This window comes from Scyliorhinus torazame, chromosome 25 (genome assembly GCF_047496885.1).
Source record: "Scyliorhinus torazame isolate Kashiwa2021f chromosome 25, sScyTor2.1, whole genome shotgun sequence".
In the NCBI taxonomy this organism is placed as follows: Eukaryota; Metazoa; Chordata; class Chondrichthyes; order Carcharhiniformes; family Scyliorhinidae; genus Scyliorhinus; species Scyliorhinus torazame.
In genome coordinates, this window is record NC_092731.1 from 34383180 (window position 1) to 34399604 (window position 16425).

The following is a 16425-nucleotide window of genomic DNA, read 5'->3' on the forward strand; positions in this document are numbered from 1 at the left end:
TAGGGGGCGCTCTGACTTCTACATGTTGCAGTAATAAGATCTAATAGTTGCGTTGACCTAGAGAGGGGCAGAAACTAGGTTTCCGCCCGTATTGCGTGTCCGAGGGATCTCTCATGAGGAAGCGTGCCGTTTGAGTTGGTGAGGTGGAAGACGACTAACCTTCTCCCCATGCTCATAAAATGTACCCCTGGAGGGCAGTGACTGACGTACAGCCTTGCTATTGGACATTAGCTCGAACTGGGCCTGTAATTTTTTCTGTTTGTCAGTATCTCCGGAGTAGAATTCAGCGAATAACGGTGGTCAACCGCTAAGATGGAATCCAGCGGCCTCTGCTGCTGGAACTTCGATGTCCTCAGCATGTACACTCTGCAAGAAATAACCCCCCCTCCCCGCTCCTCCCCAGTGGTGGCCTTAGCCTCCCAGAGCGCAGAGGGAGAGATTGAGTCTGACTTGTTTAGTTTAATATAATTTTCTATGGAGGTGGACAAAACGTGCACAAAATTTATTATTTGCCAGCAGAGTAGTGCCTGGTCTCCGGGGTGGGCGATGGGCAGGGCCGGACTCTTAACAGCAGATCAACAAAATGTGGGGCGTGGTCAGAGATAACAGCTGCTGAGTATTCGGCCACAACCAGCGAAGGGAGGGGAGCCTAATCAAAAATTTAAAAATCAATAGCAAAATCTGTGGCGAGAGAAACAGAGTTTTTAGTATATGTGACAGAAGAGTTCTCTAGAAGAGTCACATGGACCCAGAATGTTAACTCAGTTTTTCTCATCACAAAGGCGGCCAGACCCGCTGAGTTTATTCAGTATTTTCGGTTTTTATTTTAGATTTCAAGGTTAACAAGGGCTGTCCCACCCACTCGCATAACTGGTTGGCAGTTAAGTGTCAGTCACCTTAATCTACTTTGATCTAAATGCAGGTGGGGGGGGGTGTCAACTCAGGCCAATTTAAAAGAGCAACGTGTAACTCACTCCCAGTGAGCCAGAGAAGACACAGCCAGAGTGAGACAGCAAAGAGTGAGTTTGAAGCTAGGTGGGAATTCGAAGCTGGGTGGGGAGGAGGTGCTTTTTAACCCTGGTAAGTAATTGGTAAGTAGTTTTTGTTTTCATTGTCTAATTTATTGATTTATTCTTTCGTTTTTTGGAATTGTAGCTGTATAAGTTAACCTAAGGTTTAAGACATGGCAGGAGATCCCAGACCCGTGCCATGCTCCTCGTGTGCGATGTGGGAGCTCAGGGACACATCCACTGTCCCTGGCTCCTTCACGTGCACGAAGTGTGTCCAGTTGCAGCTCCTGTTAGACCACTTGACGGCTCTGGAGCTGCGGATGGACTCACTTTGAAGCATCCGCGATGCTGAGGACGTCGTGGATAGCAAGTTTAGCGAGTTGGTCACACTGCAGGTGAAAGTTGAGGGATATAGAAAATGGGTAACCAAAAGACAGAGCAAGAGTAGGAAGGCAGTGCAGGTGTCCCCTGCGGTCATCTGCCTGCAAAACAGATATGCCGTTTTGGATACTGTTGAGGGAGATTGCTCACCAGGGGTAGGCAGCAGCAGCCAGGTTCATGGCACCGTGGCTGGCTCTGCTGCGCAGCAGGGCAGGAAGAAGAATGGCAGGGCTATAGTGATGGGGGGACTCAACCATAAGGGGAATAGACAGGCGGTTCTGCAGACGCAATCGAGACTCCAAGATGGTATGTTGCCTCCCTGGTGCAAGGGTCAAGGATGTCTCGGAACGGCTGCAGGGCATTCTGTGGGGGGGTGGGGTGGGGGGGGGGGGGGGGGGGGGGGAGGGTGAACAGCCAGCTGTCGTGGTGAATATAGGCACCAACGATATAGGTTTAAAAAAAATGGGCCGAGGTCCTACAAGCTGAATTCAGGGAGTTGGGAGTTAAACTAAAAAGTAGGACCTCAAAGGTAGTAATCTCAGGATTGCTACCAGTGCCACGAGCTAGTCAGAGTAGGAATGTCAGGATAGATACGATGAATGCGTGGCTCGAGAGATGGTGCAAGAGGGAGGGATTCAAATTCCTGGGCATTGGAACCGGTTCTGGGGGAGGTGGGACCAGTACAAACCGGACGGTCTGCACCTGGGCAGGACTGGAACTGATGCCCTGGGGGGGGGGTTTGCTAGAGCTGTTGGGGAGGGTTTAAACTAATGTGGCAGGGGGATGGGAACCAATGCAGGAATTCGGAAGGTAGCAAAACAACAGGGACAGAAACAAAAGGCAGTAAGGGGGAAGTGTAAGGCAGAGAAGCCATAGTCCAAAATCAAAAAGGGCGACAGTACAAGGTACAGTGACTGAGGGGAGCTCAGTGAATAGGCCTAGTAATACTAAAAGGAATAAAACGAGAAGTAAAAACATAAATGGTAAGCAACGCGGCAGGTTGTTACATGAAGATATGGGTTCAACGACATCGAAAATTAGGAGAAATGTTGATTCAAAACAGAGGTATAAAAGCTAACATAAGTGTACTTTACCTGAATGCTCGTAGTATTCGGAATAAGGTAAATGAGTTGATGGCTCAAATCATCGTGAATGACTATGATTTAGTGGCCATTACTGAAACATGGTTAAAGGATGGTCACGACTAGGAGTTAAATATCCGAGGGTATCAAACTATTCGGAAGGACCCGAGTGGATGGTAAGGGAGGTGGTGTAGCTCTGTTATTTAAGGATGACATCTGGGCAATAGTAAGGGATGACATTGGTGCTATGGAGGATACGGTTGAATCCATTTGGGTGGAAATCAGGAATAGTAAGGCGATCAAGTCACTGATAGGAGTAATCTATAGGCCACCAAATAGTAATATTATGGTGGGGCAGGCAACAAACAAAGAAATAACTGATGCATGTAGAAATGGTACAGCAGTTATCATGGGGGATTTTAATCTACATGTCGATTGGCTTAACCAGGTCAGTCAAGGCAGCCTTGAGGAGTTTATAGAATGTATCCATGATAGTTTCCTAGAACCGTATGTAATGGAACCTACGAGGGAAGCAAGCGGTCCTAGATCTGGTCCTGTGTAATGAGACAGGATTGATTAATGATCTCATAGTTATGGATCCTCTCGGAAGGAGTGATCACAATATGGTGGAATTTGAAATACGGATGGAGGGTGAGAAGGTAAAATCAAACACTAGTGTTTTGTGCTTAAACAAAGGAGATTACAATGGGATGAGAGAAGAACTAGCTGAGGTAGACTGGGAGCAAAGACTTTATGGTGAAACAGTGGAGAATCTTCCAAGCAATTTTTTTCACAGTGCTCAGCAAAGGTTTATACCAACAAAAAGGAAGGACTGGAGACAGAGGGAAAATCGACCGGGATATCTAAGGGAAAAAGGGAGAGTATCAAATTGAAGGAAAAAGCATACAAAGTGGCAAAGATTAGTGGGGGACTGGGAAATCTTTAAGAGGCAACAGAAAGCTACTAAAAATGCTATAAAAAGAGTAAGATAGATTGAGAGTAAACCTGCTCCGAATATAGAAACAGATAATAAACGTTTCTTCAAATATATAAAACAAAAAAGAGTGGCTCAGGTAAATATTGGTCCTTTAGAGGATGAGAAGGGAGATTTAATAATGGGAGATGAAGAAATGGCTGAGGAACTGAACAGGTTTTATGGGTCGGTCTTCACAGTGGAAGGCACAAATAACATGCCAGTGACTGATAGAAATGAGGCTATGACAGGTGAGGACCTTGAGATGATTGTTATCACTAAGGAGGTAGTGATGGGCAAGCTAATGGGGCAAAGGTAGACAAGTCTCCTGGCCCTGATGGAATGCATCCCAGAGTGCTAAAAGATGGCTAGGGAAATTGCAAATGCACTAGTGATAATTTACCAAAATTCAGTAGACTCTGGGATGGTCCCGGCGGATTGGAAATTAGCAAACGTGACACCACTGTTTAAAAAATGAGGTAGGCAGAAAGTGGGTAATTATAGGCCAGTGAGCTTAACTTCGGTAGTAGGGAAGATGCTGGAATCTATCATTAAGGAAGAAATAGCGAGGCATCTGGATGGAAATTGCCCCATTGGGCAGAAGCAACATGGGTTCAGAAAGGGCAGGTCGTGCCTAACTAATTTAGTGGAATTGTTTGAGGACATTACCAGTGCGGTAGATAACGGGGAGCCAATGGATGTGGTATATCTGGATTTCCAGAAAGCCTTTGACAAGGTGCCACACAAAAGGTTGCTGCATAAGATAAAGATGCATGGCATTAAGGGTAAAGTAGTAGCATGGATAGAGGATTGGTGAATTAATAGAAAGCAGAGTGGGGATTAATGGGTGTTTCTCTGGTTGGCAATCTGTAGCTAGTGGTGTCCCTCAGGGATCAGTGTTGGGCCCACAATTGTTCACAATTTACATAATTGATTTGGAGTTGCGGACCAAGGGCAATGTGTGCAAGTTTGCAGACAACACGAAGATGAGTGGTAAAGCAAAAAGTGCAGAGGATACTGGAAGCCTGCAGAGGGATTTGAATAGGTTCAGTGAATGGGCTAGGGTCCGGCAGATGGAATACAATGTTGACAAATGTGAGGTTATCCATTTTGGTAGGAATAACAGCAAAAGGGATTATTATTTAAATGATAAAATATTCAAACATGCTGCTGTGCAGAGAGACCTGGGTGTGCTAGTGCATGAGTCGCAAAAAGTTGTGATTAAGAAGGCAAATGGAATTTTGTCCTTCATTGTTAGAGGGATGAAGTTTAAGACTAGGGAAGTTATGCTGCAATTGTATAAGGTGTTAGTGAGGCCACACCTGGAGTATTGTGTTCAGTTTTGGTCTCCTTACCTTACCTGAGAAAGGACGTACTGGCGCTGGAGGGTGTGCAGAGGAGATTCACTAGGTTAATCCCAGAGCTGAAGGGGTTGGATTATGAGGAGAGCTTGAGTAGACTGGGACTGTACTCGTTGGAATTTAGAAGGATGAGGGGGGAATCTTATAGAAACATATAAAATTATGAAGGGAATAGATAGGATAGATGCGGGCAGGTTGTTTCCACTGGCGGGTGAAAGCAGAACTAGGGGGCATAGCCTCAAAATAAGGGGAAGTAGGTTTAGGACTGAGTTTAGGAGGAACTTCTTCACCCAAAGGGTTGTGAATCTATGGAATTTCTTGCCCAGTGAAGCAGTTGAGGCTCCTTCATTAAATGTTTTTAAGATAAAGATAGTTTTTTGAAGAATAAAGGGATTAAGGGTTATGGTGTTCAGGCCGGAAAGTGGAGCTGAGTCCACAAAAGATCAGTCATATTCTCATTGAATGGCGGAGCAGGCGCGAGAGGCCAGGTGACCTACTCCTGCTCCTAGTTCTTATGTTCTTATTTCCAGCAACCGTGGTATTTTGCTTTTATACATTGTGAGCACAGGTTGCCTGGACTAGGCTGGTGTTCCCGGAGTACAGAGGATTAAAGCAAGATAGATTTGAGCTGACTGAGGATTTGAAGGATGGAAAGAGGAAGATCTATTTCCTGTTGTTGGACTATCCAGAGCATGGGGAGGCGTTACTTCAAAATTAGGGTGGGGGCGCACATGGTCCAAGTGTGGGAATAGCAGTGTTTCCGTGGGCTCTGGCACTACTCCTCCTTCAATCCTCTCATTGCACTTACATGGCCCATACTTACCTAATCTGGGTGTGAATACTCCATATTATGTCTGGCTAAATATTAGTGACAAAATACCGAGGAACAAAAGACAGTTAACAAAAGACAGCAGTCTGAAGCAACGGGTGGAGCCGACTCCTCAACATGGCGATATGATCCTTGAGCGGGCTCTCCATCCGGCACACTCAAAAGGTATTACAGTTGATGACTGCTAATATTATTAAAATTATTGATGACAAATGCGGCTGGTCGGCGCAGAATATCAGTGCTCATGAGGTTGAACTGCAGAATACTAGTAAGAGGCTCGATGAAACAGCTTAGAGAATCCTTACTATTGACAATGTAACTCTTTCAGTTGAGGCCAATTTCCAATTTGTGGAAAATCAGTTACGTGGTATGTCAGACTTTTATGTAGGGAAATTGTCTTGTTAATAAATATATACAGTCCACCAAACTATTTTCCTGATTTTTGTTACTCAGGTCTTCATGGACTTTGCTGAATTGGCGTCTACTAATTCCTTTAGCATTGGGGACTTCGATTGTCACCGTAACCCCATAGCGGACAAACTTTCAGTAATCAGAAATCACCCTCCCCATCCAACAGACTAGAAAGAGCTTTAGCATCGGCTTGCGAGGAGGTGGGGGTATTTGGATATGTGGAGAACACTGCATCCTAAGGATAAAGACTTCACTTTTATTTTCTGCTCCCCATCAATGTCAGACTAGAATTGACTCTTTCTTCCTGCCAAAAGCAATCCTACATTCGGTGGCTTCCTGCTTTATAGGTGATCTCCCAACTATGCTCCAAGAGTGAAGTTTGCCAAACAAAAGTGTGTTTGGGAACAAACCAGAGTGGATACCTGGCTTTTCTTAGTAGGAAGAGAGCTGACTCCATGTTGATGGACTGCTCCCTGCATGTGTAGTTCCAGCAATACTCTAAGCTTGACACTATCCTAAACCATGCAGTTGCTTCAATTGGCACCCCATCCACTACTTGACCCCCTCCATCACCGACACATCGTGGGACAAGATACATAGAAGCAACTTGCCAAGTACCTTTGAGGGTGCTTTCTAAATCCATAATATCTGTAACATAGAATAAGAGGGTCAACAGTGTTAGGGGAGCACCACCACCTGCAAGTCACATGCTATCTTGATTTGGAATTATGAAGCCATTCCGTTAGTATCACTGGGTCAAAATACTGGAACTCCATCCTTAACACCTCTTGTGGGTTCAAGAAGGACAGGTAGGGATGGACGATAAATGTTGGCCTTGCCAGCAACACCCACAATCCCATGAATAAAAAAGGGTTTGAACACAAGTAATTTTACCATGGCAAGAGGTTATAATGTTAATCTAGTATTATGAAGTCTTTACCTCCAATTCCCTCTTTGTTCTGCAGCTGAAGATAAAGCTCAGTCGTCTCCAACAGCCGCAACCCAGAAAAGGGAACAAGAAGCAGTTACTGACACTACTGTGAAAAATGCGTCCAAAGCCCCCTGTCCTCCTATTAGATACGCAGTCACTACATTCCAGAAAATCGGGGCTTTGAGTACATTGTTGACCAATACACAGCCAACACCAACTCCAAGCTGCTTCGTCAATCCTGTTGCATCTCAAAACAAACCTGAGACCCCATCTACTCCTGCAACCCGTTATCTGCTGTGTAAGACCAATTCTTCTGCACTGTCTTCAGGTAGGTTTGAGACTGAGCATTTCTGACCAGACCCACCTGACCCACAGAATGTGTACGCATGTATGTGGAGTAAGGGAAATTTGACAATTCTGTTGTAAGCTTTAATGGTGCAGAACTAGCAAGGGTTGCAAGTGGTGGTGTGAGGAAGAGGAGATTTGGTTGTTTCATGTCTTAATCAGCAACATGGAACCCACTTAAGGGCAACATGGCGGTGCAGTGGTTAGCACTGCTGCCTCACAGCACCGAGGACCTGGGTTCGATCCCGGCCCTGGGTCACTGTCCGTGCGGAGTTTGTACATTCTCCCCATGTCTGCGTGGGTCTTATCCCCGACAACCCAAAGATGTGCAGGGTAGGTGCAGTGGCCACGCTAAATTGCCCCTTAATTGGGGGGGGGGGGGGGGAAATGGGTACTCTAAATGTATTTAAAATAAATATGGAACCCACCTGGAAAACTACCCATTCAGTTTGACTCATTAATTCAGCCAAAATATGATATCTAAAATAAAAGTAATATATTGAGAAGGAGCAGAAAATAGCAGGAAAACAATGCAGTCTTTAAGTTGTGATATCAATTTTGATTAGCAACTTGCATTTATAAGAAAATGAAAGCAGAAAATGTTGGAAATACTCAGCTGGTCTGGTACGATCAATGAAGAGCAAAACCGTTACCATTTCAGGTCAGTGATCTTCCGTCAGACTGGAATTTTTATAGCAGCTTTGAGTCCTGAATTAAATGGATTGTCTGGCAGAAGTAGATAAAAGTCGCTGGAAATCTATTTTAAATCCGTATGTAACACCTGCCTTCTTGTCAGGTTCCATTCACTCTCTGGATCAAGACAGCCGTCGGCATTGTGTTGCTCTCCCAAATACCTTGAAGCTACAGCCGGGAGAAAACCTAATGCTTCGGCCGATCAAGGCAGCTGATGGCCGACAGTTATACAAACACTCCAGTGGAAAGATATTCCAGCTAGTTTACACAAAGACTCCAGAACAAGCCCCAATGCAACAGCTCAACGTTCCTCAATCACCCGCACTAGGTACGGCCTCTAGAAACAAATACTTGCAATCTTGCTTTGTAGTAAAATGTCTGTTGTTCAAAATCTGTTTTCCTTTGCTTGTCTTTCTCACCCAACTTGACCTTATTGCAATAATGCAGATTCTTGGAACTTGTGCAAACAGTGATTGGAGGATTGCAGAGTCAGTAAAGGTTCTCTAAGTTCATGTCACATCATATCTTTAATCTTTATTCGTGTCGCAAGTAGGCTTACATTGGGCAGCATGGTATCGCAGTGGTTAGCACTGTAGCCTCACGGTGCTGAGGACCCGGGTTCGATCCCGGCTCTGGGTCCCTGTCCGTGTGGAGTTTGCACATTCTATCTGTATTTGTGTTGGCTTCGCCCCCAGAACCCAAAGATGTGCAGAGTAGGTGAATTGGCCACGATAAATTGCCCCATAATTGGAAAAAATGAACTGGGTATTCTAAAAAAAATTCTCAAGTAGGCTTACTGCAGGGTAGTTACTGTGAAAATCCCCTAGTCGCCACACTCCGACGCCTGTTCGAGGGAGAATTCAGAATATCCAATTCACCTAACAGCACGTCTTTCGGGACTTGTGGGAGGAAACCGGAGCACCCGGAGGAAACCCACGCAGACTCGGGGAGAACGCGCAGATTCAGCACACAGTGACCCAAGCCGGGAATCGAACCCGGGTCTCTGGCGCTGTGAAGCAACAGTGCTAACCACTGTGCAACCGTGCCACCCTACTACAGGCAGTCGATGGCCCCAAAACCTTAAGCCCAGCAGTCAGGATGCATTTAAGGGCACTGACAATTACTCCATGCACTCTGCTGGAGGAAATATGAAACCACCAACATCGCAAACGATGGTCACATCGGTCATTGTCACTTTGCTACATGCAATTCAGCTGCTGCATTTTCTACATTACAGCAGTGACTACAATTCAATAGTACTTCACTGGCTGTAGAGTGCTTTGAGATATCCGATTGTTATGAGAAGTGCCACCGAAAATTTTTTGTACTTCACCGGAAAGGAAAGTCTTGAATGTTGGGGAAAGAGATTTCCTTTTTACCAATTTAATGTATAATTTTGAAGATTAATGACCAGAATGTTTCAATTACAGTAACATCTCCACTGGTTGAAATCCTAACATCTACAGCTGCTCCTACTTTGGTAGGTGCCACCAACACTCCTCATTGTAACACAGCTGCTAGAAGTTCAGAACTGGGTGCCAAAACTGGTTCATCAGAAACGGCTGCTGGGGGAGGTTTGCGCACTTCCACACCTCTGTGCGACGTTGACGCCGATAGATCAACCAAGCCGCAACTTCAGATTAGCCCAACAATTTGGAAATTGGTAGATCAAGTTTCTCCACTCCAGCCACTACGTATCTTTCCAGAGACCACGCAGGAGGCTGGGCAACGCAACAGACCATCCAGCATCATTCCTTCGACTGAGTCCCAATCAAAAGCAAATGTTGATGAATTGAACAATGACAAGTTTGACTTAAAAATGGAAACGGATCCAGTGAAATCACCTGAGCCAGATAATCAAAGAGTTGTTCAAACCTTTCCTGTCAAAAGTAAGACCATTGCCGTTACTGGAGCTTACAAAACCAAATGGGCACCAGAGATTCGCAAAGGGACAGCTAGCACGGAAAGAATTAAGCATGAACTTAATGTAGACCAGCCCAGTGAAACCCACGTTAAGGTTGAAAGAGGTTTGTCAGAAATAAATGCCGGTGAGCTCGTTGATCCTCACAGCTCTGAAATTTGCACCGTGACCATAAAAGAGGAGCCTTTGAATGATGAGGAGGACCATGCCTTTACTGCATTGAGAGAAGAGTCCTTTAGAAGCTCCAAGTTTTGGAACCGTTCATTCAATTTAAATACAGAAGCTGTGACTGAAGCAGAGTTGGGTGTGCAGGTACGTACGCAATAATTAATAGTTCTTAAGGAAGTTTAAGCTTTTTTCTGGTTCATTGATTTTCCAGATGAATGGGTAGGAAAATAAAATCCAGAAACTAAACTGACTGCTCGGTAAGTTGGGACTTGCAATCTTTAGTAACACCCCGACTAAACAATGGTCCATTGCATTCAAAGGTCAGACTGTGACTGATGTGGCTTGATCCATGCTTAGTAACAGTTACTTTGGAGCATTGATAAAGGGCTTGAAAGTATTTAGTTAATTTTATGGCTGGTTAAACAGCCATAATGTGTGGTGTATTTATCTTTCCTTCTACCCTCTTAAGGGAAGTGAGAAAAGGTTATAGCTGAGAAATAGGCCATTTGATAGTCCAGTTTGGACTGCTATCTTTCTCTTAAGCCTCCTAGTCTAATCTTCACTCATCTTTTTCAAGCAACTATCAAAGAGTTCCTTGTATGGAATGGCTTTGGTGAGACCACACCTGGGTGCAGTTTTGGTTGGTCTCCATATCTAAGGAAGGCCATACTTAAATCGGCGGCAGTACAGTAAGTTCACTGGGTTGGCTCACAGAATGAGAGGCTGAATAAATTGGGTCTAGGTTTTCTGGAATGAGTGGTGATCTCATTGAAACATACAGGATTCTGAGGGGTTTGACAGGGTCAAAGCTGTTTCCGTTGGCTGGGGAATCTACAACTTGGGAGCACAGTCTTGGGATAAGGGACTATCGTTTAGGAACAATTGTATAGGACTGATGAGGAGAAATTTCTTCACTTGAGAGCTTGGCGACATGTAGGGTACTTTAAATATATTTAAGCTGAGATGGACAGATTTTTGTTGTCTCGGGGATTCACTGAAAAATGAAGACAACAGGAAAATGGCTTTGAGGCCCAAGATCTGTCATGGTGGAGAATGCTCATGGTCTGTATTATCTACTTCTCATTCTTATCTAAAATGTCCCTAAATATCTGTCGTATTTGACATACTCCCCTTGATAGGAAAAATAAACCTGGAACAAGGCACAAAGGTAGTGGAGAGTTAAAGCAGTGAAGGACAAGATTCGGACCGACATCAAACAATTTACACGGCAAAATTGATAACTGGCAAGGGTTACCAGGACACCAAATACATTTAAGAACTAACTTCTTTTTTTTTAAATTTCGAGTACCCAATTATTTTTTCCAATTAAGGGGCAATTTCGCGTTGCCAATCCACCTATCCTGCCCATCTTTTGGGTTGTGGGGGTGAAACCCACGCAGACACGGGGAGAATGTGCAAACTCCACACGGACAGTGACCCACGGCCGGGATTCGAACCCGGTTCCTCAGCGCCGTAGGCAGCAATGCTAACCGTGCGCCACCGTGCTGCCCTTTTTAAGAAATAACGATGTTGTTGTGAGACATGCAGGTGGGTTATCCTGTTTGACCTGATGATGTGAGAGTTCATGTGGTCCAGGGTTCAGAATGAATGTTGAGGTCAATGTTACTCTGTGAGCGAAACCTGCCCCCCCCCCCCCCCCCCAACTGTGCCACCAGTTCAGGTGGGTCCAGAAATACCCGGATGGAGATGGTGGTGCCTGGGACATTGGCTGCCAGGTACGATTTGGTGGGACAGGGCAGGGGTAATAACATATGAAATGGAAGAGGCGAAGGCCATTTACCCTTTCAAACTGCTCTGCCATTCAATTAAATCCTGGCTTATTACCCACCTCAACTGCTTCCTGCACTATCCTCACCCCCTAATTCCCTCAGTACCCCAAAATCTATCCACCTCGATCACGAAAATACTCAATGACTGAGTCTCCACAGCTGCCTGGGTAGAGAATTCCAAAGATTCACAATCCCAGTCTTAAATGGTTTAGATCTTCTTCGGAGAGTGAGTCACACGGACTTTTCAGCCAATAGAAACATCTTCTAAGCACCTACCCTGTTGAGATCCAATAAAAAATTAGATCACATCTTATTCTGCTAAATTCTAAGTAATATGGGGATGTGTTGCAGTTCACTCGGAGTCTTAGTTGCTATGGCAACACGTGCTTTTGCATGCAAAGAGCAATGGATAGTGATGATAGTGGCTCCAATGTTCTCTCCATCACAAGGCTGACCAGGAATCTCTCCCACTCTTACCACCTGCCATTAGAAACATAGACAACAAGAGCAGGCCAGGCCTGTTGGAAGGATTTGCAGCTTGATACAATCTGTTTTGGCCACGTTATGAAGTCAACTCCTTGGGTGGGACTTAAACCCACAGCTTCTGGTTTAGAGGCAAGGACATGACTCACTTCGCCACAAGACCTCTCTAGGGAATGTGGGACTAATGTATTTAATTTCTCCTCCAAGAACAATCCTCTGATTTCAGGAATCACTCAAATTAACTTTTATCTCACTCCCAAGTGTGCCCTTCCTTCGGTCAGGAGACCAGAAATGGCGTACACTGCTTTTGGTGTGGTCTCTCCAATGCTCCATATGATTGAGAAGACTGATTGATTGTATAAGGGGGGAGGCAGTGGCATAGTGGTAATGCCATTGGGCTAGGAATACAGAGACACAGGCTAATGCTCTGGGGACAAAAACAGAAAATGCTGGACAATCCAATCTCAGCAGGTCTGACCACCTTTGTGGAGAGAGAACAGAGCTAATGTTTCCAATCTGGATGACTTAAAAGCTAGCCTCAGTAATGCTGACCATGAAACCATCATTGATTGTTGTAAACACTGTCTTGTTATGCTGTAGGTGTAGCATAAGCGGCTTCCTTGTGGTGCACTTGACAAAGGAAGGTTCAGATGTGGAGATAACTTCAACACGTTTATTAAACTATTTACACTTCTATTACTCGGGTTCGACACTACTGCTAATCCTCCTATAGCTACCCAGACTGACTAACCAGTCTGCTACAACCAACGTGGTGGGAGTGATATTGAATCAACCCTGTGTCTGTGCTCACTGACTGTCTCCACTGGAAAGAGGAAGATCATGTGTGCAGTGTCTTTATATATGGGTTGGTGTAATGCCCCCCTGTGGTAGTGTCACCTCTGTGTGTATCGTGAATGCCCATTGGTCGTGTCCTATCTTACTGATCTATTGGTTGACTGTGTGTGTGTGATGTCTCTGGTGCTCCCTCTAGTGTCTAGCTAGCCTACATGTATTTACATTAACCCCTTGTGTATTTACAGTGATGCACATCACCACATCCCCCTTTTTTGAAATGTTACATATTTTCTGTACACTTTAAGAAAATTGAACAAAAAACAGGTAGATAAGTTAAGGTATATACAAGTCATGGGAACAGTGATTAAACAATAAGTCTAAATTATTTGTGTGAGTCCAAAAACCATCAATCATCATGGTCAAATGTCTCTCGTCGTTATGAACGCCATCAACGCCCCTGTGCCACAGGAACCAAGAAGTGGTCAAATCACTTCACTGTCTGATTTGGAGTCCCTTTCTTTTACAATGTTTATGATGGTGCTGTCGGATGGCATCTTGTAGCTGATAAGGTGTTGACTTTGAAGAGGTACCATCAACCGTATCATTCGAGGTCATGGATGTGCCATATGTTGAACTTGGATAAGATTGTACATACTGGTTCTGGCCACACACTGTGCAGGAAGGGTGATCCTGCTGAGAACCGTTGAAGCTTGTTGAATTGGAAACCAAATTGCTGCTCGCATAAATACCTGGTGATGATGTGAAACTAGAACCTTGCATCTGATCGGAATATGCCGTCTGGCCAGGCTGGGGTGCAGCAAATCCGGGGCTGTAACTAAGGCATCCAGTCTGTAGTGCAGATTGCGCTTGCGGTAGTCCTCCTTCGGTCTTGATTCCATTAGTGGGCAATCCGTAGTGCTGGCCTGTTTGAGAATATGCTGCATAGACTGCTGGCTGCTGCATGCCTGAATACTGGGTTTGTCCAGCATGAGCTGTCATTGGCTGCACTGCTGATGTGGAAGAAATGTGTGGATATAGCTGTGGTGAATATTAGTGTACTCCTCTTGGACTGTAGCCGCTGCTTGTTATTACTGACCCAGTGTAATTGTTAAGTGATCCATCTCCTGTCGTTGTGGCATCTGCTGTCACCCTGAGCGTGCCATCACTGAGGTTGCGGCACTCCCTGTCTGGAGTAAAGTCCGGCTTACGTGATTCAGAGTCGGCGCTTGGTTGCTCCCCATCTGGAGTCTGGTCTGTTTTAACGGAGTCAGTGTTGGTATGTTGATGCTCCTCGTCCGGAGTCTTAGCAGGTTCACTGGGGTCAGCTGAGATTTCTTGAAGCTGCACGTCTGGAGTGGGAACATGCAGGAATGCATTGACTTTGGAGAGGTTCGAGCGAATGAGGGTGGAAGTATCGTGGTGTCACCAGTGGTCTCACAGTGATCGTCGAGTGCCTCTGTACACACTAGCTGAGGTCTGTCACTTTGCACATCTTGCATGGGAAGTGGCATGCTGTCGTCACTCGTCTTGCATACCGTGGGTAGATCCTCAGTAGCTGCTTGTTGTTCACTTGGGTTGAGTAAATTGTCAGTCTTCATCTGGTGGCGCAAACTATGTGGGTGGACTGTCATTGTCTTGCTGTTGTCCTTCATTTGGGCTTGGACTGTCATCGTCGCTTTGTTCTTCACTGTAGCATGATAGACCGTCATGGTCGTCCTGCTGTGCACTGGAGCGTGGTAGACTGTCATAGTCTTCTTGCTGTTTACTTGAGCATGGCAGACTTGCATCGTCTGCCACTAGTTGGTCAGAGGAGGTTGCTAGACTCTCATGGTCTTGTTCCTGCAAGGACTGCGCATCGGAGTCTTGCGTTGCTTCTATCGTGGAGGCTGTCCATGAGCTCGCTGCGGAGGCTTGTGATACTGGAGTCATGTCTTGTGTGTGCAAGGACTGCGCTCTGGAGTCTTGCGTTTCTGCAATTGTGGAATCTGTCCACGAGCTCACTGCGGAGGCTTGTGACACTGGAGTCACTTCTTGTTCATGCAAGGACTGCGGTGTGGAGGCTTGCGTGTCTTCTTTCGTAGAGTCAGGAACCCTGAGCAGTGCGTGGACCACTCTGTGTGGCAGCAGGCCACTCTCTGGGCTTGTACCGCTCTCTGTCTCTTGGTTTCGGGCCGCAGCATAATCCTGCACTCACGAGTCGGGATGTCATATCTGCTGGGCTGAAGATCCTCAAATGCAAAGAATGAATCCGCGTCTGCGTCTGATTCAGTACGGGGTTCGCCATTTCTAATGAAAAAACCTTCGTCCGAGTCGTAGTCTTCTAGGACCACGTCATCACTGTTTGCGTCGGAGCTAGCATTGGGCTCGCGAGGTCCAGAGAAAATGTCAAGGTTGGTTTCGAAGTAGTCAAGTTCAGAATCACTGTTTGGGTGTCTGTAACTGCTTGTTGCAGGGTTCTTAGGAGGTTAATTTCATTTCCTGGTTCAATTTGAGGCATTGTGCTGTCATTCCAGGTGAAAGAAGGATGTTTTACAGCTTTAAAAGATTTTTTCTTTGATTTGGGGCGTTTCCCCTTTAAATAGGCGTGGTCCGGGGCCTCTGACATCATGACGCATGTGACATCATGCGTAGGAAGTGTTCACGCATGCGCATATCACTGTTCCTGTACCAGGGGCTGTTTTCGCGATTGCGCATGCGCGGCGTCTCGCGCATGCGCAGACGGACCTTCCCGTTCTGTGCGCTTCTCGCGCAACTGCGCAAGTGCAGTCCCTTTAGAAAGGTGGCCGCCGATCAAAATTGTTCTCTGCTCCAGGATCTCGGCCTCATGGTGAGTACTGGCGCTTCTCTTGCCTTTTCTTGCTGGTTGGGAGTGTGTTTTCCTCTCCGTATTTGCCAAATTTGTCCAGGACTGCCTGGAAGTTGCTCCTGTGTTGCTTTTTGGAGAAGTTGAATTTTTAAAAGATTTCTTCTGCTCTGGCACCGGCGACGGTGAGCAGAAGATTTGTCTTTTCAGCATCGGCCACGTCTTGTAGGTCGGCTGCTACCAGGAAGATTTCAAACCTTTGCCGGAATGCGCGCCAGTTTCTGCGCTGTGGCACTGGAGCTGCTGCGGAACCGGGATCTCGAACATCTTGCCTGGGTATCGTTGCTGGTTGTCACTGTATGCTGAGGTATGGCTATATGGATTGAAACAGTATATGCTGGTACCATGTCTTGTTATGCTCTAGGCGTAGCATAAGCGGCCTCCTTGTG

At 45.7% G+C, this 16425-nt stretch overlaps 1 protein-coding gene across 2 annotated transcripts in view; it reads left to right on the forward strand.

The window, feature by feature from the left end:
• The window catches only part of LOC140402476 (uncharacterized), a 146506-nt gene that overhangs the window by 39619 nt on the left and 90462 nt on the right, over window positions 1-16425 (forward strand). For both annotated transcript variants that reach the window (XM_072490291.1, XM_072490292.1), the window contains exons 10-12: window positions 7013-7306; window positions 8120-8344; window positions 9447-10249. In XM_072490291.1, coding sequence (XP_072346392.1) covers window positions 7013-7306; window positions 8120-8344; window positions 9447-10249 — 1322 coding nt within the window. The remainder of the gene's footprint in view (window positions 1-7012; window positions 7307-8119; window positions 8345-9446; window positions 10250-16425) is intronic.